Source organism: Orcinus orca, chromosome 6, assembly GCF_937001465.1.
Source record: "Orcinus orca chromosome 6, mOrcOrc1.1, whole genome shotgun sequence".
NCBI lineage: Eukaryota > Metazoa > Chordata > Mammalia > Artiodactyla > Delphinidae > Orcinus > Orcinus orca.
In genome coordinates this window covers 15501332-15525384 of record NC_064564.1, presented here as the reverse complement: position 1 = coordinate 15525384, position 24053 = coordinate 15501332, and the positions used below count along the sequence as shown (strand labels likewise).

The window sequence follows — 24053 nt, the reverse complement described above, 5'->3', positions numbered from 1 at the left end:
CCTCACTTGAAATATAAAAAGTGAAACTATGCAAACTGCAATGGAACTGTATGTGTTTAGAATTTTTAAATGAAAAGGAAGCACTGAGACCTACCTAACCTACATGGATGAATCCTTTTTTATCTTACTCAGGGAAAAAAAAAACCCACCAAAATAAGAAGGGAAGAATTTAAAAATCCTAGAATTTTAAAGACGCAAAAGATTTAAAAACCATCCAGTTCATCTCCCTCATTTGGTATATGAGAAAATGAAATCTGAGAGATGTTAATTGTCAAAAGTCATATTAGTAGTGGGAAGAGCTGGGATTAGCCAAGTATCCCAATAAACAAGCCATTAAACCATGCCACTTCTGTTCTGCCCCCAAATAATAACCATTTATCAAGTAGTCTTGAGTACAGTGTGTCAAAAGCATTCTTTTTTTTTTTTTCTTTTTTGCGGTACGCGGGCCTCTCACCGTTGTGGCCTCTCCCATTGCGGAGCACAGGCTCCAGACGGGCAGGCTCAGCGGCCATGGCTCACGGGCCCAGCCGCCCCGCAGCATGTGGGATCTTCCCGGACCGGGGCACGAACCCGTGTCTCCTGCATCGGCAGGCGGACTCTCAACCCCTGCGCCACCAGGGAAGCCCCCAAAAGCATTCTTGAAAGCATTATTTTAAACTTCCTGGCACCCCTAGTAGTTTCAAGGTAGGTATTACTGTTTTCATATTTTAGAGATAAATAGCCTGAAGCTGAGGGAGTTTAAATGATTTGTGATTCTCGGGGGTTCTTGAAATACTTCTGGGGTCTGGTAGGTCAAACTATTTTTATACTAGAATTAGGACGTTTTTTGCCTTTTTCTTTTTACCATGTTGACCCTTACATGGAAGGTTTAAAAACAAAGATAGTAAAACCACTTGCACCTTAGCATGAACCAAGGCAATGCCACCAAACTATTCTAGTAACTATTGTATTTCTCACTATTCTGCACTTGCAGTTAAAACAAAAAAAGGCCAGTTTCACTTTCAAATGTTCTTAGTGAAATATTATGTTATTAATTCTATTCATTATTGACCCTTAAGTAGATGCCAATTTATGTGACAGAATGGGGAGTACACTTAAAGCCCTTCTACTGCCTCAAAGAAAAGCACTTGTATGGTTCAGTTGTGAGTTGAACTTGACAGTATTTTCATGGAACATCATTTTTGTTTGAAATGGCATTTGACAGACAAACTATGGTTAATCATACTTCGTTATATGGTGGACATTTTCTCAAAAATGAAACTATCACTTCAAAGAAAACAACTGACAGTATTTGTTGCCAATGATAAGCTGAACTTTTAGGGGAAAATGGATATTTATAAAACTTGTATCTTCCACCACGAGCTTGACAGATTCCCAGTACTTCAAAACTTTCCTGGTGAAGTTGGTGGAGATATCAACAAATATGATTTTTAGTATTATATAGTGAAATGTCAACATTTGGAAGGTCTGCTTAACCCGGTGAATGAATGTTTTCAAAATGACCAACGCCTGACACCACAATTGGTAAAAGATACATTCAGAATATGAGATAGAAATGTATTTTAATGTAACAGGATATAAAAAAAAATTCACCAGTATGATTTCAGATTCCACACTGCAACTAACCTTTAAGAAACTACCACTTGTCAAGACTGTAGTATCAAAGAAGATATCCAGAAATGACCTAAGAGTCTATTAAAAGACTCTTCCGTATTCCACCCCTGTATCTGTGAGACTGTATTTTTTTCATATTCATTGTCCAAAAAGACTGCAACAGATTGAATGCAGAGACAGATAAGGGAATCCAGCTGTCTTCTATTAAGCCAGAGAATAAAGAGATTTGCAGAAGTATAAAATAATGTCACTCTTCACTAAATTTTTTTTGAAAACTTTTTTTCATAAAAATGTTATTTATGAAAGCATGTAGTGGGTTTATTATTGTCATTTTAAAATGAATTAGTAAATAATTATTTACAATTTTTCTTGGTTTTAATTCTGAGTACAGTATATATCAACCGATATAACCCACATCAAAAAATCTCTTTAAGGTTCTCAGTAATTTTTAAGAGTGGGGTCCTGAGATCAAAATGTTTGAGAAGTGCTCATTTTAGATAACAATCCTGAGAAGTGGTAAAGCCGGGTCTCTTATCTGTCTGGCTCTCAACCCACAGAACAACCCACGTTGTTTCCATGGCACAATGTTACCTCCTTACCCAAAAGTCTCATCAGTATTAAAAGGGCAAATAGAATTGGGTCCCTAAAGCTTTATTTTGCAATTTTTTCCCCCAATATTTAAGTTTTTCAATGTTTATTTTTGGTGTTTGCTTTTTATTAAACTATAGTTGATATACAATGTTTTGTTAGTTTCTGGTGTACAGTAAAGCAATTCAGTTATATATATATATTCTTTTTCATATTCTTTCCATTATAATTTATTACAAGATATTGAATATAGCTCCCTGTACTATACAGTAGGACCTTGTTGTTTATCCTTTTTACTTATAGTACTTTGTACCTGCTAATCTCAAACTCCTAATGTATCCCTCCCCACCCCATTTCCCCTTTGGTAACCATAAGTTTGTTTTCTATGTCTGTGAGTCTGTTTCTGTTTCTGTTTCATAAGTAAGTTCATTTGTATCATATTTTAGATTCCACATATAAGTTTTTCGCTGTTTAGATATTTTTCTCCAGTAAAGCACAAGTTTCTTGTCCCTAAAGCTTTAGACCTTCGTGAGGGTTTCACGATGACTCTTTCTGGCAATAGTAGAAAAATGAAACGATGTTGCTTCGTACTCAGCTTATGACAGAAGTAACAATATACTGAGTTGTCTATAAAGCCCCCCAAAGTTGGGAGGTGTTCTTTATTAGGTTTTAACAAACAGTAGTAAATCTGATTATTTGCCTCCAGGTTTGTATTCCATGGTGCTAAGCCCCAAGAATTAAATCCATGTTTGGGGGGGGCCAGATTTGCTGGGGGACATTCTCAGAAGGAAATCTTGCATGCCCCTACGCAGCAGTGCATTCTCAGCAACCTCCCTCAGGCTCCTGTGCAGCTTCTCCATCTCCTTGTATTCACTTTTGACATCTACAGAAGAGCAGGAAGTAAGTGTTAGGAGTTAGTCTTTTTCAGAAACATCCCCAGAAAACAAATCCCCCGAGAATCCTGTTCTGACCTCGGTCACCTGTCCCAGAATCTGAACTTGAGAATGGAGCTTAGAGATCAGACAGTCCAGTCAATATGTTTTATAAATAGCTCGATCAAACCAGGCATTCTTGCTCTTATCTTAAGGCTTATCTCAGCATAGGGGGCACCTTGAAAATAAACACAAACCTACCCATAAAAAAGGTCTGGGAAATCACTGAGTCTTTACAAAGGCCTCATAAGTGCTCAGTGGAAGGAGATACAAAGCACACCCCCCACAAAACCTCCCCCAGGTCTTTTCCAGGCATCTCTCTCTCCTTTTCCGATCTCTCTCCCCACAGCTGTGCCCGTTCTAAGGGAATCTGCTCTTACTTTTGGCATCTCAGGCTCTTAGCCCATGACCTGCAATCAAATGGTATCCTTCTGATGGTTAATTTTATGTGTCCACTTGTCTGAGCTGTGGTGCCCAGATATTTGGTCAAATGTTATTCTGGTTGTTTCTGTCAGTATATTTTTGGATGAGCTTTACATTTAAATCAGTGGACTCTGAGTAAAGCAGATTGCCCTCCGCAATGTGGGTGGGCCTCATCTAATCAGATGAAGATCTGACTAAAACAAAAGGCTGGTCTCCCCTGAGCAAGAGGGAATTAATTCTCCAGCAGACTGCTTTTGGACTTGAACTGCAAGTCTTTCTTGTATCTCCAGCCTGCTGGCCTCCCTTATCAGATTTCGGATTCACAAAACTGCCATAGTTGCATGAGCCAATCCCTTAAAATGATCTCTTTCTCTCTCTATATATGGACATACGTATACATTCTATGGTTCTGTTTCTTTGGAGAACCCTGACAAACACAGTCCTCTTTGAAGGGACACTTCAGACTGACCTTGGGGTTGGCTCTGGCATTGCTCCTGGAAGCCCCTCCATCGCCCTTGGCTCTATATGCCCGGCATCATGACTCAGACCCACCCTGAGCTGGCCAGTGATGGGAGCCAAGACCTTGACCAAGAAGGGAGTCAGGGGCTTCCCTGGTGGCGCAGTGGTTGAGAGTCCGCCTGCCGATGCAGGGGACGCAGGTTCGTGCCCCAGTCCGGGAAGATCCCACATGCCGCGGAGCGGCTGGGCCCGTGAGCCATGGCCGCTGAGCCTGCGCGTCCGGAGCCTGTGCTCCGCAACGGGAGAGGCCACAACAGTGAGAGGCCCGCATACCGCAAAAAAAAAAAAAAAAAAAAAGGGAGTCAGAACCCTGAGTCTATTTGTCTTTCTCCTGAGTCTAGAAGGTCTCCCATTTCCTCACTGCCTCTTAAATCGTATTTATCCTTCCAGGCTCCATTCTAGGGCCCAGCTTACTTGAAGCTACCCCAGTGTCCCAGCCCTGAATAACCACTGTCTTCTGCACTGTGGGAATAACAGTCTGGTGCCCAAGTGCATCCCCTCCCTCAGGTTTTTGTTTAAATGTCACATTTCCAGTGAGACCTTCCCTGGCCACCCTGGCCTCTCCTCCGGGACCTCTCTCTCTCCTTCCCTGCTTTATTTTTCTCCATAGCATGTATCGCTCTTTGGCTTGCCACACACTTTATTTATTCTGCTTCCTGTCTACCTTCTGCCCTCTGGGTTGTAAGCTCCATGAAGATGGAGATTTTTGTCTGTACTGGTCACTGCTGTACCCTCAGTACCTAGAACACTGCCCAGCACCTAGGAGGGGGCTGTGGTTTCTCGTAGAGTGAATGCATATGATCTGCTATTGTGATTTACAGTCTTGCACATCTTGTCTTAACAACCAGCTAAGACTCAGAGCAGGCACTGTTTCAGACCTCTTTGGTACCTGGCCCAGTACTCCCTACATAGTGTATATTCGCTGGTGATGGGAAGAAAAGGAGACGGTCTTAAATTATGGCAAAGAGTAATTTACATCAAACTCTGGGGAACATTTTCTGTCTGTGAGACCTGGAGAGTCAGGAGACCTTTGACCACTTCGAGGGGGGTTCTTAGAAGACACGATTGGGTGACTCTAATCTTAAAACAGGTTCAAGACAGATGGTCATGGGAAAGACCGATACACTGCAGTGCAAGGGTGTCGTATCTCCTTCCCAGAGACCACTAGGAACAGGTTAGACGGCCGTCTCACCAGCCAGAATTGGGAGAGAACGATGATTTCCAAAGAAATACGTTAAGTGCAGGACAGATCTTTAGAAGCGGAAATTGTGGCTTTTTCTTTGGAAATAGCCCTGACCACTTTCACCCTGATGGACTCACCAAAGGCAGCAGCTCTTTTTTTTTCCAAGCAGGCAACTGTGCACATAGTTTAAAACCTAAAAGACCCAGTGCAAAGCGAGTCTCTGCCCTCCCCATTCTCCAGCCTCCAGTTCCCCTCCTTAGAGGCGACCAGTGTGACCAGTTGCTGTGTATCCCATGGAGATTTTTCTGCATATACAGACATGAACATATGCTTTTCCTTTTTTCTCTCTCACAAATGGCAACACATTACATGCTTTTTTTTTTTTTTTTTTACTTTACAATATATCTTGGAGCTTGTTTCTTACAGCTACATATAAAGCTGCTTTTTTTTTAACCAGTTGCGAGGTCCTCTACTAGTGGTGTAGCTAAGTGAGCTTAACCATCACGACCCCTAAGTCTATGGACGGATCTTTGAGGTCTTAACACCATGAACAATGCTGCCCTGAATAAACTTGTGCACATGCCACTCTGCCATGTATGAGGATATCAGAGGATAAATGCCTAGAAGAAGGATGGCTGGGCCAAAGGATGTGCACATTTTTAATTTTGCTAGCAATTGCCCAGTCGCTGTTTGCACCAGTTTACACTTTCCGGTTTACACCAGGGGACCTGGTGGAGCCCATGGTGTGAAGGGGAGATGGTTGCCTGTACCACATGCCCCTGGTGCTGCATCCCCAGCTTCCTGGTGGATGAAAACAAACCTTCTCCACCACAACCAGAAAATGAGGCTTCTCATGGGAAGATATCAATCTAAAAGAATGGGTTTATGGAGACACCAGGACAGAGGTATGGATTTGACTTTGCCGCTTTCCAGCTACGGATCCTCAGCACATTATCTAAGTTTCTGTTTCTGCATCTGCAAAATGGAGCAAGAATGCCTGCCCCTGAGGGTGAATGTAAGAATGTGGTGAGCCGTTGTACACAAAACCCGAATATAATGCTTGGTCTCAGCTGGGTGCTCAGCAAAGGAGGGGGCAGTCTTGTTCTTATCATCTCCATCCCTTGCCCTAGAAATTCTTCCTAACTTAATTTCTTTAAATCCAGCAAAGAGCAACCACAGTTTGGGGGGTAGGGGTGTGGCATCATCACCCTTTATGCAAAGGTTGTATGTATTTACCTGCAAGCTCCTTGTAGAGCCCATCCCCCTGGGACGAAGCAAGGGTCAGCATGGTGGTGACGCTGCCCTTCACCTTCTCCGTGATTCCATTCTACACGACAAAGGACGGTCATTCTGTTAGGAGGGCACAGCCTAAGGGAAAGGAATCTCATGAAAGGGACCCCACCCAATCCCCCAGCCAGAGAGTGTTAGCTACTGGGGTTGTCTTTTGGCAACTTTTTCAAAGTTTGCATTTTGGCACATTTTTCAAAGTCAGGTCCAAGGGTGGACCACTTGAGAATACCCTGGGTGACCAGAGTCATCAGGACAACATTTCTGAGGGGTCCCACCTGCCTTTGTATCTCCTTTCCTAGACTCATGGAAATTGTACCTCTGATGCTGAATGACCAAATCAGGAATAACGAGGAGGCACAGAGGTGTGGTGGGGGGAGAACAGCCACCGCAGAGACAGAAAAAGAGGCAAAGAGAGGGTCACCGTCCCATTGTCCTATCATGCATTTAGTCACTGCGTAAATGTTTGTTGACCTCCTGCATTTCATAATACACCATTAATATATAACTTTCCAACTACCTGAGAAATGTCTTCTTGCTACTCTCAGTCGTTCTATCAACTAAAACCAGTTTTCCTCTTCTAAGCATCTCTTGCCTCCCGTTGAAAAACACTGGATTCTCCACTAGCCTGACAGAGCCTAGTTTTGAACCTGCATCTCCTGACTCCAAGTCTTATGGTCTTTTCTTCAATGCACCAGGCTGGGAACCCAAAGCTCTAATCTCGGCTGCATCTGTGAACCTTCTTCTAGTACCTCAGGCCCTTGGCCTCAGCTTCCTTATTTGTGAGATCAGAGAATGGGAACCCTCTGTGGTCTTGCCCAGTTTCACCTTCCTGCATGGCTGTCACTTAAGATACGTTTGTACATGCTCAACGTGCTAATCATTTTTCCGTGGAATTGTTTTCTTGGGCACCTTAAGGGCCGGTTTTTAAACATTCAGTGGGGATTGGCAGCTGTAGAGTTTGGCAAGTTTTCTGCAGGTATTTGTAGTCGGTGGTAATATGTTAAATGATGGAAACTAAACCACGCCTGGTAAATGAGATACCTCTTAGCCTGGTCCAAGAGATAGTACATGCCTTGTGTTGTGGAGAAATGTATTTTCCATAACGGTGGTGAAGCGGGGAGAGGAGATTGTGCAGAAGCAGGTTTCAGGAAGCAGGCTGGTTCAGAGGTGGACGGAAATAGCAAGGAGCCGGGGTCCTCAGGAGGTTGGGAGAGAGTCAGCTAAGCCTGCACTGAGGCTGATGAATTTGCAAACCCTATTGGCTTAGGGCCTGGGGTGGGTGGGGGGCAGCCAGCAGTACCTTGGACTAAAACAAAGAATTTATATTACTTGGGGAGGGGTTGGCTAGCTAAGAGACCCAGGGCTGGGATAAGATCGTCCAAGCGTACTTGACAGAAGCACTTAGGTTTGAGGAAACTGTTAGGAACTGTCTTCTGAGATAGACAGCGTCACACCTAAATCTATGCCAGGGACTGTAATAGACTGACCTATAATAGTTGACTGGCATTTATCTATTGGTATTTTATGTAGACAAGTCATTTTCCCTCATTTAAAAAAAAAAATCTGTCTTAAGATTATGCTATTGCTGGAGCCAGGTTATCTGGTCCCAAATCCCCGCTCTGTAACTTACTAGCTGTGTGACCTCTTGATACACCTCTCTTTGCCTCCGTTTTCTCATCTGTAAAATGGGAACAATAATAGTATACTTCACAGAGTTGCTGGGGATTCAATGAACTCATGTTTGTGAAGAGCTTAGGATCCCCTCTGGATATTACAGTTGTCCTAGTGATGACTCAGGAAAGAGGAAAGAGGCAGGAGAGGGCTGGAGGGGCTGCATTTCTGAAGCCACGGTCTCAGAGAGAAGCCCGAGCCAGCATGTGGTGGCAGTGGAGGCTGGTCTCCTCCCCAGAATCATGGCCATTGGTTGGGCACTCTCTAGAGAAGGCATCCGGCTCTATTTGGGCCCAAACAACTACTACTTCTTCTGTCTTCTGTACCTGCTTCCTGTGCTCCCCCAGGAGCCTCTTTGGGACTGGAATTCAAACCATGGATGTCAAATACCTTCAGCTGGTGAAATTGGTGTTGCATCCTTTCTTGAGCCCGTTCGAACATGCCCTCATCCACCTGCTGGTCCAGCCCTCTTCTGAGGACATCTTTCATTCTTTCACATGCTTTTTTGCCCGTGATCTGAGCTGCCTCTGGCAAAAATGATAGTCACAGTCACAGCACAGCAAGGACTTGCTTAGAGACCTTTAGCATCAGAAAGACAGACAAGCAAACAGGGACTTCCCTGGTGGTGCAGTGGTTAAGAATCTGCCTGCCAATGCAGGGGACACGGGTTCAAGCCCTGGTCTGGGAAGATCCCACAAGCCGCAGAGCAACTAAGCCAGTGCGCCACAACTACTAAGCCTGTGCTCTACAGCCCACGAGCCACAACTACTGAAGCCCACGTGCCACAACTAGTGAAGCCCGCACGCCTAGAGCCCGTGCTCTGCAACAAGAGAAGCCGCTGCCATGAGAAGCCCGTACACCACAATGAAGAGCGGCCCCCGCTCACTGCAACTAGAGAAAGCCTGCGCGCAGCAACGAAGACCCAACGCAGCCAAAAATAAATAAATAAATTTATTTTAAAAATAAAAAATAAATTTAAAAAGCACATTAAAAAAAAGACAAGCAAACAAACTATACACACACACACATACACACACATATGTATTATACATACCTACCTACATACACATATATATTCATACATGTAGCACCATTTTCTACACCGTGGAAATAGAATAACATGATACAAAACACTAACTCAATATTTAGATCATTTTCATGTTGAAAATCTAACGAGTGAATTAAGCAGAAGCTTCCAAAATTCCAAACTCACCCGCCCACCCCAGAAAAAAAAACAGTGGGACCACGAAAGCAAGAAAAAGTTGGAAAGTGAGTTTACAAATACTTAAAGAAAATAAGGATGAGAATTGGATAATGGATTTTATAGTTTAATTAGCTGAGATGCAGCACGGAGAGGAGAAGCAAGGTGTCTAGATAAAGGGTGGACAGAAAGAACTAGAAACACACAGATAGAAATGGGTCATGACTGACCTCTCCCCACACCCTTGCAATTGTTTGGTTTTAATTTGTAGACCAAGAGTGTTATGGGGACTCAGGACACAGGAGGACAAATACTTTGAAGGGGGAGCAGCAGACTAGGATGCTAAAGGAGCCGACAGACCCCGGAGGAGGTGGAAAAGTTACTCTCGGGGGCCCACCTTCGTAACAGGGCTTCAGGTCGTTCTGAACAGAGGTGCTGAGAGACTCATAAATCCTCCTCTTCCTTCTGAGGATGTGTCCCTCCAGGCCTCCCAGGATGGCGCTTATCTGAGAATCCACGTTAACAAAAAGCCATTTGTGACAATCCCTTAATAGAAGCAGGGCAGGGGTTCCCGTGTACGGCCACCGCCTCCTCTGCCCTGTATTATCGTTGGCTGTTCACACGTCTCCGCCACTGTGAACTCCTCACAAGCAGGAACTTTATCTGAAGCACTTTTATATCCCCAAGTGCTTCCCACAGTGCCGGGCACCTCAGAAAACTCGATAACTATTTGCAGAGTTGAACTCGGGTGCATGCGAGCTGCTGGGATGGGGCATTTGGGGGAGGGTGGGGGAGGCACAGGCGATTTCTCTAGTGTTTCCCTGTAATTTGGGCTGGGCCTGGGTTGTGGACTGAATAGTCACGTTCCCCCAGATTCTTCTGTTGAAATCTTAAACCCCGATGTGATGGCATTAGGAGGTGGGGCCTTCGGAGGCGATTAGGTCTTAAGGAGGGAGCCCTCCCAGTTGGGATGATTCCCCTTATAGACAGGACCCCAGAGAGCTCCTCTGCCCCGTCTGCCATGTAAGCACACAGCAAAAAGATGGCCACCCGTGAACCAGGAAGCAGGCCCAACCGGACACCAAACCTGCCTGCGCCTTGATCTTATACTTCCAGTTCCAGAACTGTGAGAAGTAAATTTCTGCTGTTTGTAAGCTGCCTGGTCTACGGTATTTGTTACAGCAGCCCAAACAGGCTAAGACAGCCTGGACTAAGCAAATGAGTCCCAGACAAGAGTCTTGAGGCCTCAAAGCTAAAAAATGATCTGCAGAAAAAGACTCTTCTTTAAACTTCACCGCTGTGGATAATACTTCATGATATTGGCAAAAATGATAAAGAAGTCAGTGAGAATGTTACAAGTGGGTTCAAATGTTTATACTTCTAAGGATTCTTTGAAGATTCTTCTTGGGAACTGGGGCTACTTGACCATCTCAGCATTTACTCTTCCTTTCTTCTCAGTGGGACAAAGCTTGCTACGTCTGTAGCAGACTCAGGACCGCTTCTCTTTGCCCCATCCCACTATGTTCTGTATCCCACAGTGCCTGCTATAAGGTCCACCCAGACCCTGGACACTCCAGGGAAACAGGTGGGAAAAGACAGGCAACCTCCAAAATCCTGCTGGGAAGAAAACCACTACCCAACCTCGCTGCCCCCTTCACTTTATAAGGATCTTACCTCCTGGATCAGGAAACTCTTTTTATAGTTATCATATTTCCAGCCATTTCTTATCCCAATTTCCGTCATCTTCTCCTGCAGAGAGTGCTTAAAAGCATCTATGTGGGGCATCAGAGCTGAGCCATCACTGGGCTTCCCAGACCTACAGGGGAAAGCACGATAAAATGTTAAGAGACAATGGTGGCTATGGTGGGGTTAAAACAAAGAGGAAACTAGCTGGTATTCTTTTACTCATTTTTAAGAGAAGGAGGACGAGATCTAACAGTTACAAAATTCCTATAATGAAGTCCGTGCAATGATGTCCATTTTACAGATGAGAAAGCTGAGGTTCAGAGACGGTAGCTAATGTGTTCAAAGTCACACAGCTAGTAAGTAGCAGGGCCAGACCTTGGGCACTGATCTGTTTAACCTCAAAACTCATAGTCTTTCTGCTGCCCAGGTGTTCCCACTTGAAAGGGTGGGACGAACTACACCTTAAAAGATGGGTAAGATTTAGGGACGTGAAAAGGAGGAGGAGGCATTCTCCACAGGGACGACATAGTGAACTAGGTTTCAGGACATCCCAGGAATAAGAAGCATCAGGTGAGTAGAGGAGAGGGCAGAGGCTTGAAGTCCTAGCTCTCTTCTTAGGAGCCGGGTGACCCTGGGAAAACTATACGATTCCTCCGAATGGCAGTGTGTTCACTTGTAAGAAGACCAGAGCCACTTCAGGGGGTTATGGGGAGGATGTGATGACATGATGCATGCAAAGTGCTTAGCACAAGTCCCTGGTACATCTCAGTTGCTCTTTGCTGTCCTCAGGCTGGTTAAAGCCAGGGGTTGACACTGACAGGGGGGTGGGGAGAGATGGGAAAGGCCAGTTGGAAGCAGGTGGAATGTCTTGAAGGCCGTTCCAAGGAATTTGGAGTTTACCTTACAGATGTGTAAACAGGGGTGGGTGAGCGTAGGTAGAATAGCAGGATTCCAAACACATTTAAAGGAAGGTTGGGGACACGGGGGTGGAGGCACTGAGTAAGAATCGAGCAAAGGTAGAATGGCTCAAACAGGAGAGGGTGGTAGGCCAGGTGAAATGCCAGGGGCAAAGGAGGGAGACTGGGGACAGGCTGGGGATTAGGAGAGACTGTTTCTGTGGATGGAGAAAAGGATTGGAGGTCAAGGAAAAAGGGAAGGACGGGGCGCTGTGAAGGTTCGAGCCCCCCACCCCACGCTGTGTGAGCACGCTGTGTGTCAAAAGGAAGCAGGGTCATCGTGAGCCACTTTTCCTTCTCTCATTCAGGGAAATTTACAAAGGCCGTGTGTTTCCTTAACTCCACACTCTCCAACCAAAATACCCCTGTCCTGGGCTCAGACCCCCGGTGCATGTAGGAGATATTTGAAAAATAATGGGAATCATAATATTAATCTGAAAGCAGCATCTCCAGCTGCACTCCAGGTCACCACAGGAAATTTTTAAGTAAACCAAACTAGGGCTTTTGTGTTTTGCCAAAGACTAAGTTTTCCTCCTCAAGTGGCAAGCTACTCCGGACCCTTCCAGATCCAAAGTACAAATTCTTAAAGATGAGCGTTCTTCGCATGTTTGTTCACAGAGGATCCAAGTGAAGGATCCTTTACCTAAAAATGCCTCCAAAAACAGGATCAATCTGTTCATAGATGGGCTGCGTGATGGCTTCGTTCAGATCTATTCTCCCAAGAGTCCTGGAGGCATAGATACCGTTTTTCAGGCAAACCGCTTTCAGAGTCTGGTGAAAACCCTGGTTTCCTCTACTCCTCTGGATAATTAAACAATAAGATAGTGGAGTTAGTAGGTGTTACCTAGAATTCACGGGATCAGAGCTGCACTGCCTTTGGCCAAACACCATTACCAAGAATCACAGGGAAGAGTAGAGACACGATCTTTCAATGTATTATTAAGCTACACAGAGAGGACAGCAGTCACACCTCAAGTTGGCGGGTGGCCCTGCCCTGGGTTCCCAAAGCATCCTCTGCTCTCTGCTTACATACAGCTTTGCGTTTGTCTCTTTACTCATCAGGCTGCTAAACTGGACCATCAGCTGGTTAAGATCAGGCCCGATGTTTCATCCATCGTGATGTCCTCACCATCTGGTCCTGGTATAGGTCATGCTTGATAAATAAGTGCTAAATGAGCAGTTATTAAATGAAAACGTGCTCTGACTCTACCGCGAGTATGTGTTTTAGGTTTTCCGAGCACAGCCTCGATGTTTTACACTTTTTATTACATATTTGATAAAACATAACTTGATGTGTATCTCTTTGTAGTATTTTCTCCCAGAGACATAAACTCACACATCGGAAGAAAAAAATAATATGAAGCTAGAGCTATAAGAGACTTGACAAATTTTAGCCACATGGTGATTGATCCTCAGTAAAGAGAATAAAAAATACATTTGCACTGACTGAAATTTCAGTAGAGGCCTTTGTGATCATTAATCAATGATATATGTTTTCAGTGAATGGGCATGTAGCATGGTACAACTGGCATCATACTATCTCTATCTATCTATCCATATCTATCTTCCCATATCAATCTATCATCTATCTCTCTTTTAATATTCTGCCATTTTTGCTTAATATTATAACATGAGCATTTCCTGAATTCATTGTAAATACTTCCAAAAAATTATTGGAATAACCACGTAATGTCACATGGATGTATCATATCATTAGCATTCTCGTATGATTAGACATTTAGGCTATTTTACTGTGTTACCTAAAGATATGATGTTAGTATATACATGTCTGCCCAAATATCTGATCGCAAGGGCAAGTTGCTTATCAAATAGGAACGCCCTGGGTTGTGCCCGTAGTCACAGAGTAAAGAAGCCATTGAAGGGCTGAGGAGAGCGGGGACAGTTCCTGGGATGAAGCCCTGGTGACAGCCTGAAGGTGCCTGATGCTGCTTCTTCCTCCACAAGCGCATTGTCTCAGAGGACTGGTCCCCACCTCGTGCCTTCGCCTTCTCAGCACCCACCCACTCATTCACTTTTTGTGATCTGGGATCTTCCACCATCGTATAGAAACAGTTCTCTCCAGGGTCACTTCGTTGCCGATCGCTATGAAACAAATTACCCCAAACTTCATGGCTTAAACAACCACACACATTTCTTATCTCTCATCCCTTAGAAACCCCATATAACTATTGAATAATGAAAAGATAAAACAACAATTTGTGTGCCAAGTGAGAGATTATAGGGTGCTTTCTTACTGTGTATCTAATTGATACTTACATCAGCCCTGTGAAATAGATTGGGCAAGTGTTTACCATCCCCATGTTACAGAAGAAAAGTCCCAACAGGCTTAAGTGGGTTTAGGGCCTTGCCCAGGCCTACAGAGAGGATGTTTGGTGGGGCTGGCATTCCAAACAAGACCCTCGGATCCTCAATTCCAGTTCTTTCGGCTGCACGTGTACCCTTCCCTGCGTCCTCACAGTGCACAAACAATTCCCTCAATATGCCTTCCTGTGTGCAATTTTCACTCTCTCCTAATTTCTTCTAGCTCTTTATTTCTTTCAAAAGCAATGGCATAGTGAAAACAGGTGGAGAATCAGGCGGGCCTCACCGAACATCACGGCTTTTCTTTTTAGAGGGTCACTCACCACCAGGCATGCCCCGAGGATCTGTCGGTAGGAACTCCTGGCATTTCGGACCCCTTCTTGCAGAGGCTGCACTATGTGGGCAAAGCACTGGTCGATGGCCTTCTCCAGCAGCTGTATCTTCTCTTCCACAGATCTCCGTAGGCCACTCACGTGCAAGTATTCGTTCTAGGGACAAGGGCCGTCAGGAACGTGAGGCCACCCCCTCCCTAAAGGCAACATCTCCTCCAACTCTGCTTTCTTTAAGTCTGTCACCAACACAAGATTTAGCTTGAGCAGATCACCCACGGTGGACTCCTCCCTGTCATCCCCGTAAGGCACCCTTCAGGGCACAGACCTCCTTACGCTTTGTGGGATTGGAGAATCGAACAAATATATCCTCCTGCAACTTTTCCTGGGGTTTCACCCATTAGGCTACTTGAAAGAGTAAATATTTTTTAAAAATCCAGTTGTCATTAAAAGACATTTTTCCAATGACATCTGATTCAACGAATATTTAATGAACTTCGTGCACAAAGCAGTTTTGGAGGAGAGGGTTTCTCAAATTTTAACGTGCATAGAAACCATCAGAAGAGTTGGTTCAAACCCAAGGGCCTGGGATTCTACATTGCTAGCGAACCCCAGGTAATACTGATCTTCTGGACACCGCTTTAAATAAACAGCAAAGCTACAGGACCACAGAAATAAAGACTTGGTTCCTGCTTCAAAGGAGAATAGCCTAGTCAGGGAAGAAAATATCTATTCAAGTAATACAAGGGAGTGACCGCCAGGGGCAGCCTTGACCTCTAGGTTCCAAACTGGGAACTCTGTAGTGTCTGTCCCCTGTATGAGAACACTGGGGACCACACGGTGCCTGACTGCAGTGGAAAGAAACCACACTCCTTAGCTCATCACTTAAGGTCCTTCGTGGCCAGAACTCAATCAATTTCTCCAGCACCACCAGCTCTCTGTTTGCCCAAAAAGTCCTCCCACGTAGCTGCCCCTGAACTTTCTACCATTCCCCAAACGTGTCATCCTTTTGGTCCTTTGCATGTGCTCTTCCCACGTTCTCATACTCCCAAAGCTCAAAAGTCACTTCCCATGTGATGCTCTCCCTGACTCCCCGGGCAGAGTTGGGGCGCTCTTTCCTGGGCTCCCGTTGCATTTAGGACACCCCTGCTGTGCTATGTCTCTCTCAGGCCATGTGTCTCCTGCCCTGGGCCAGGACCTTGCTGGAGAGACAGACTCTGTTGTTCATGTTTGTTTATTCCAAGGCAGGGCACGGAGAGCACGGTCCATAAACATTTCTGGGGTGAATGAGTGGCGTGGAGAAATGGCTGGATGACGTAGGCTTTTAAAGTGTATTCCAAATGTGATGACAGAAATAGCTCTTGCATTGAGGTGTGACCTTACAGAGATGACTTAGCATCTCTGGATCGCAAGGGCATCGTCTGTGAAGTAAGTGAATGGGGCTGAATGATCCTGAAAACAGCTTCAAACTCCTATACCCTGAGTCTCAGAATAGAGGAGTTTTAGAAGTTAATGGAAACTATTCTGCTTGAGGCAAGCCCTGGGGAGTTTCAGAGTTTTCACTAGTTAGAATTCTATAAGCCATACTTTCTCCCCCCGAGTTCCCTCTAGATTCTTTGGAGTTTGTCGTGTCACTAGTGATCAAAATGAAAGAAGAAAAAAGTCATGAGAAGAAACTCCACGGGCAAGATTCTCACAAAGGCTCACTCTCAAAGAATCCTTGTTGAAGAAGCAAAAGCATGATAAGAAGGGAAGGGGCTGGAAATAAAAGAGCAGTGAGAAAGGGAAAGGCTGGCATCTACTATGAATAAATGCAGGACTCATTCAACATTGAGATCGTCATAATCAACTTCCCATTGATTCTTCAAAATAAAGACTAGATCCCTGTTCATTTAAAATCACTAACTATCCAAACTCTAAAGGTTTGAGTCACAATCTTAAAAAATGATCTGTCACATTTATTTTTAGATTTGATTTTTTTTTCCCAGAATGCAAAGGAACTGACAAACTCTTGCCTTCCAGCTTTCCATCAGAGAACTAAGACTGAGACCAATAACTGAGGCCAAAGAATGTTGAGTAAGCCTGCTGGCAACTCCTTCTAAAAGGCGATCACAGAAGTACCAGCCAGCCCCCTCCTCTGTGTCTTCTGTAACCTGCAGTCTGGCTACAAGGAGGGACTGAGCCCCTACACGGGTTGCACCTCCTTACCACGCTCCAACTTCGATTGCAAAATGCTTTGTCCTCGTGTTTATAAAATAAACCAACCACACACAGCACCACATCCGATTCGTTTTCCATCAGCACTTCCAAAAACCATCTTTTGCTGAGCAGAGAGGCAACTTTCACCCCCAAAGAATTTTGGGGGGAAGTTAGAATGTCAAAACGTTCACTAGTATTTCAGAGGACAAAAGTCAAATTGGAAAATCTCAGATTCCAGGAGGGTTTCTTTTTTCTTACACAGAACTAGACCCAAACGAGGAATAAGAGATACGATGAAAAAGATGGTGAATCTTACTCTATACGGCACTTTTAATTTCTAAAATGTGGACATTTGACTGACACTGTGTGGACCATCAGGAGTTGACATTGCTGGGATTTCCCTGGTAGTACAGTGGTCGGGAATCCACCTGCCGATGCAGGGGACACGGGTTCGAGCCCTGGTCCGGGAAGATCCCACATTGCCGCGGAGCAACTAAGCCCGTGCGTCACAACTACTGAACCTGCGCTCTACAGCCCTCGAGCCACGACTACTGAAGCCCACACGCCGCAACTACTGAAGCCCGTGTGCCTAGAGCCCGTGCTCCGCAACAAGAGAAGCCACCGCAATGAGAAGCCCGCGCTCCGCAACAAAGAGTAGCCCCCGCTCGCCGCAACTGGAGAAAACCCACGCGCAGCAACGAAGACCCAACACAGCCAAAAATAAATAAATTAATTAATTAATTAAAAGTAAAAGAGTTGACATTGCTTACTTTTCACACTGAAGTCAGGTCCGCACCAGCTGCCTCTGCTCATCACTCCACAGGGCCCTCCCAGGTTCACTGTCCCACATTCTCAGGACCAGCCCTACCGGTACATTTCTCTCCCCTTTCCCTATTCTGCATAACAAGAAGTCAGACAGCTTGGCTGTGCAAACCTGATAGCTGACAGCAAGTGTGGAAATAAAGAAATACCAACCAAATGAGAACCCACAAAGGCTATTAATTTAGAGCTTGCTATATAACAAGAGAGTCTGTGGCCATCACTGGCGTTTGGCAGACACTCAAAGGCAAGCAGAGGGATGGGAAGGCTTCTGGTGCCCTGATCAGAGGCCCCTGGCATGGGGCAGCCGTAGGTGGAGACCTCGAAGCAGGGATCTTATGTGATACGTGAGGATGCGTATTTATCTTTTCTTGATTGGTCCTCAGTTGGAAGCAGGGATAAAGGTTAGGGAAGCCCATGAGCTAACAAGGCAGTCTGTGATGAGAGTTTCATGGGCAGCCAATTATACTGAGGATGTGTGGGATCAGAATAATGCAGCCTGCTGGGAGACTGTCATTTGCAGAATTAAAGGCAATGCAATCGTTGCTAAAGGGTTTAGTTTGGACAGGAGATGTAACCTTCCAGCCATACTTCTGTCATCTGAATCTGATAGGTTGTTTTTGTGTGTTTCAGGTTGTTTAAATTTTCTTTTCCGTTTTGTAAGCAGCCATTGCTCGTATGTTAAAACACCTAAGAGAAATGGCAATCTCTTTGCCATAAAAGATGGATGACAGTTAAAAAAAAAAAAAAAAGGATAAGGGAAGCCATCAGTCGTTAACAAAGGTCTGGCCATTTGGAGCTGATTGTTTCAGAAGTTATTGTTTAGCTTCTTAGATTGTTACTAGAGATAGCAGTCTAACTTCCTACAAGTGTTAGAGCAGGCTGGCTTCCTGAGCTGTTCATTGTAGATGGGGGGTTGGTTTCCCAGGCACCTTGCTGCTGGCTGTGGGTCAGAGTTCTGTCTTTATATGTGCTCGTCTGTTTGTATTTTCATTCCCTCACAAGGAAACAATGCAGTTGGTGATTGATTCCAGCAACAAAGTTTTCTCCCAAACCTCGAATTTAGCAGCTTATCCCTCTTATCTTAGGGTAAAAAAAAATTCATCCATCAAAAAGATAACTTTGTCCACTACTCTGAAAAAAGTCATTTTAACTGGTTATTCAGAAGACCTGCATTCTAGACCATGAAGATAATATCTCTCTGCTGAAAGGCCCTCCTCTTTTCCTTCCCCTCACATTATATAACCACGCTGCTCTGAGTTTGAGATTCTGACAGCACTAGGCCATGCAGGAAGTCCACAGGCAGAAGAAAGTTTTTTGGACTGTATGTGCACACATGCCTCTTTAGGATAACCAAGAACTGACATATTCCAGTAGAAGTAGACAAATCCCTCCTGCCATTAAACACATTCTACCTGATTCAAGTCTCAGGAGAGGCAAAAGTGACTATTTTTACCTTTTCCTCTCAGCCCATCTGTCCTAGGTAAAACATTATTTCTTTTCTTTTTTTTTTTTTTTTTTTTTTTGCTCAAAGGTTACAATGTTAACCCTCGAATTCTCTTTCTGCTCTCTTTAGATTCTCTAAGCTTAGGGTCTTCCTCTGGTGAGAAAAGAAAGATTACAGTGAGTTAATTTTCTAACTTGGTAAGAGGGAGCATTCTGCCCAGGCCAGGAGGCAGAGGACACACAGTCCAGGGGTCTTCCTACCGGCAGGTTGTCCGTGCAGCTGAAACTGTCCGTGAGGAGAAACAGGCCAAAAGCTTCAGTGACATACTTGGTCACCATCCTCCTCTTCTTATCCAAGAGCCTTCTCCTGATATATTCTCTTAACTTGGGGATTTCTGGAATTCACAGGCAGCACAAACAATTTGAAAAGGCCAGAGCTGGTGGGAAATAGAATTCTTAAACATTAACAGATCATGCTGGCAGTCTGAATTAACTTCTGCTGAGGTCCTATGCGGGTGGGTTGCTCACTAAACCAACCTATCTGTTTTCCCCAGTCTAGGATCAGCAGTGATGCATGCTAATTTTATTCAGTGGTAGAGAACAAACTCTGTGGAAAAGTTCAGGCTGGGTAAGAAAACGGGCACTTCCCTCTGGATGATAGTTACCTGGATAGTATATAGAACCCGGGGCTCACATTTCTAGAGCCTCAGCCATTTGGTCCCGCTAGACTTTTCTATCTATATCAAATAACCATTAATATCAAAATAGCGCATGCTTGCTGTAGAAAGGGTAGGACCTCTGACAAGTGCAATTCCAGATTAGACACGTATCTTAGTCCGAATCCTCTGTTAGTCGGAAGATAATAGATGTCAATCTCCTTTCCCCCCATTATCCCTGTAGGTGGAAATGTTTCTATATTATTCCTTGCTTGTGCCATGCTGATTATTTCTTTGATATCCTTGTTCAAGCAGTTCCCCATTTCTGGCAACTTTTCACATCTTCTGCTCTGTAATCGCCTTTGACGTTCATCCATGTCTAGCGACATATAGGCCCATTTTAAACCATTTTCAGCTGAGATCGAGGTCAAGCTCGGATCCTGCCTCCTCACACAGCTTTCCTTCAGTAATCCAGTCACACAGGTCCTGGGTTCTCTGAATTTCTGCTGTACTCAGAGCACCATAGAACTAGCCTCATTTTTACTTTGATTTTTGCATGTGGCTTAGTATAGTAAGTCCCCTACTTACGAACCTTCACGCTGCAAACTTTCAAAGATGCAAACGTGCATCTGGTTCCAGCAAGGAACCAGAACCTGCGCCATCAACATCAGGCGTGAGTGACATTGCAGCCTGCCCTCCGTCTCCTATCGCTGACCATCCTTCAGCTCTACCATCTCCCACCTCCTCTCCCTCCTCCAGTCAGTAACTCTTCTTGCCTGTTCACTCCATGGCAGCCCCTGGATGCCAGCTGTTGTTCTGTACTACTGTACTTTCCAAGGTACTGCACTGTAAGATTAAAAATGTTTTCTTTATTTTTTGTGTTTGTTTTTTATGTATTATTTGTGTGAAAAGTATCATAAACCTATTACAATATAGTACTATATAGCCGATTGTGTTAGTTGGGTACCTAGGCTAATTCTACGGGACTTACGAACAAACTGGACTTACGAACGCGCTCTCGGAATGGAACTCATTCGTATGTAGGGGACTTACTATATTAGCTCTTCATGTAAATTTCAAGTTCTCTGAAGAAAGCAGCCATGTTCTCTAACCCCACCCCACCCCCAAAGAAAAAGCATGCCATGGTTGCTTTTTCTACCTGTCCCTGGGTGAGCAAGGACTCTCAAGGCAAACACTAAGGAAATGACAACTCATTGTAAGATTTGGAGGAGAAAGGAATTGTGGTCTCAGGCACCACAACAATGCAGAGACAAACACGCATACAGCTGCTCATAGGTATAGAAACTGTGGCAAACTAGAAGTGCGGCACAGAAAGTTCTAGAACGGGAAATTCAGAGTGCCAAGCTTAATCCTGAGAATTGGAGTGATTGAGATGAAAAAATATATACGTATAAATTACCAGTTTCCTCCTCGGTGAGGAGAGCCTGCTGCCAGTACTCCTGGGCGCTGACCGTGTACACCAGCTCTGAGTCTTCCAGAACGCTGGAGTCAGCTGGCAGCTTCCTCTGAAGTGAGAGAGAGAACAGAATAACTCAACCGCCGCAAAGGCAACCATGCACATGCTCCACAAGAGCCTTCAGCAAACTTTAGCTCATTCGCTTTCAGTTCTGCACAAGCCCTGTAAGGAACAAGCAATAGTCCCAGTGTCAAATGTTCCCATCTGTCCGCCTTACAAGGTCGGAGGTTGTGAGGACATTGTTGCAGAGATTCTCTTGGGAGTTAAAAAAAAAATAGCAATTCTAGAAGGAAATGTATAAAGAAAATAGTTCAAAAGTGTATTTAACCTTAAAAAACTAAAGATAGAGTTACCATAGGATCCAGCAATCCCACTCCTGGGCATATATCTGGAGAAAACTGTAATTCCAAAAGATACATGCACCCCTATGTTCATAGCAGCACTATTTACAATAGCCAAGACATGGAAGCAACCTAAATGTCCATCGACAGATGAATGGATAAAGATGTGGTATATATACAATGGAATACTACTCAGCCATAAAAAAAGAATGAAATAATGCCATTTGCAGCAACATGGATGGACTTGAAGGGCATTATGCTACGTGAAATAAGTCAGGCAGAGAAAAACCAATACCGTATGATATCACTTATATGTGAAATCTTAAAAAAACGATACAAATGAACTTATTTACAAAACAGAAATAGACTCACAGACATAGAATACAGACTTATGGTTACCAAAGGGGATAGTTGGGGGGGAGATAAATTAGGAGTTTGAGACTAACATATACACATTGCTATATATAAAATAGGTAAACAACAAGGACCTACTGTATAGCACAGGGAACTATAGTCAATATCTTGTAATAACCTATAAAGGAAAAGAATCTGAAAAAGATTAGATAGATAGATAGACATAGATAGATAGATAGACATAGATATTATAACTGAATCACTTTGCTGTACACTTGAAACTAACACATCATAAATTAACTATACCTCAATTTTTTAAAAAGGTATATTTAAATGTTCAGAGGGGGGGAAAGTACCAGGATCCATTTTGGAAAAAGAAGCACAGCCCTGACAAAGGCAGCGATGGGCAGGAGCCAGCTTGGACCAGCTCCTGAGCATCCACCGTACACAGCTCCTCCCAGCTCCCCCCTCAGCACCAGCACATCGGTAGCTTGAAACTGGCAAGGGAATATTTACACCACAGGAATCGGCAAATGGTACACATTGGGCCTTTTTTGTTTTTTAAACAGAGAGCTGACTGTTAAAACATGTATCAATTTATCAGCACAACACAACACTGGGCAAAGGTCCTATAAAAGTGCAAGTTTCTTAACTGGGTGGTTAGTCATCCTACACATTTAAATGCAGAGTAATGTTTAAGCAAATGATGGTTTTAAATGTCAAGGAATTAAGAATCATATCAGAAATTTTTTATGATTAGAAAAACATCACCACAGAGAAGTCATACTAGAATGACACATAAATGATGTTTCATAATCCTTCATTCTTCTCACGTAAAAGAGAAAAGCCATAAAGAGTATGCATGTGTATGCATGGGTATATGGGGGCGGTAGAACACAGTAGGGAGTTGTCAACCTTCTTCTGATGCAAAGATATAATAAAGCTGAGGGAGTGGTCCACTGGGAGAGGCAAGAAGCTGCATCTCTGCAAGATCTCTGCATCTCAAGTTGTGAGCCCATCTAGTCAAGGCTGGAATACAGATTGCTAGAAGCCCCACACTCTAGTCAGGACTAAAGTTATATAAAGGAGCTGCCAAGATTATTATTTTTTCCCTGCTTGATAGAGTTTTGACTCTAGGAAAATGTTTAGGGAAAGTTGACCCCACTTTCTACTGGGAGATAAAACTAATGTGCAATTAAATGTTAGTAGAGTTTTAAAATAGTTGAGAGGAGTATTCCTAGCTTTACCCAGGTGTTTGCATTATTTAAAATTTTGCTCTAAATTTTGTCTATCTTTTCTAAAAATTATTGAAGATTCATTGACACTTCTTGTTATTGTAATCCAAAGAAATATTTTTATAGTGTCAGCGGGATGGCTACAGTAGCAGGTTCCGTATTATTGTTAAAGAGAAGTAGAAACAGTTACAGTTGGAGGGTAGGATCCAAGAGCTAAGTAGATGCTCATCAGATTATCCTATAGAAAGATGAGCCACTGTTATCATTTACACACATGGTTTTTAATAACTATATAGCGTAATATATTAAGTTTGTAAGAAGATATTGTATATAAGAAAGGAGAAAACCTGGAAGCTCAAAATAGAAGTGACACAAGATGGAAGCAGAATCAAAAAGCATATAGTAGGGCTTCCCTGGTGGCGCAATAGTTGAGAGTCTGCCTGCCGATGCAGGGGACACGGGTTCGTGCCCCGGTCCGGGAAGATCCCACATGCCGCAGAGCAGCTAGGCCCGTGAGCCATGGCTGCTGAGCCTGCGCGCCCCGAGCCTGTGCTCCGCAACGGGAGAGGCCACAACAGTGAGAGGCCCGCGTACCACCAAAAAAAAAAAGAAAATAAAAGCATATAGTAAAGTTGGAGTTAGATTGAAATCAGGAATATAATTTGTAACCCCATTTTTTAAAAAAATTTATACAATTTTTAAAGGTTACTTTTCATTTACAGTTATTACAGAATATTGGCTATACTCCCCATGTTGAGCCTATCTTACACCCAATAGTTTCTACCTCTCACTCTTCCACCCCTATATTGCCC

General features: G+C 44.0%; 1 protein-coding gene across 1 annotated transcript in view; it reads right to left on the bottom strand.

The window, feature by feature from the left end:
* Positions 1-2894: 2894 nt before the first annotated feature.
* The window catches only part of NUGGC (nuclear GTPase, germinal center associated), a 47518-nt gene continuing 26359 nt past the window's right edge, over positions 2895-24053 (bottom strand). The window contains exons 11-19 of the mRNA XM_004270735.3: positions 21255-21360; positions 19440-19573; positions 14709-14873; positions 12707-12864; positions 11096-11237; positions 9819-9927; positions 8611-8747; positions 6496-6586; positions 2895-3085 (exon numbers count right to left, since the gene is read on the bottom strand). Coding sequence (XP_004270783.2) covers positions 2940-3085; positions 6496-6586; positions 8611-8747; positions 9819-9927; positions 11096-11237; positions 12707-12864; positions 14709-14873; positions 19440-19573; positions 21255-21360 — 1188 coding nt within the window. The 3' untranslated portion in view covers positions 2895-2939. The remainder of the gene's footprint in view (positions 3086-6495; positions 6587-8610; positions 8748-9818; positions 9928-11095; positions 11238-12706; positions 12865-14708; positions 14874-19439; positions 19574-21254; positions 21361-24053) is intronic.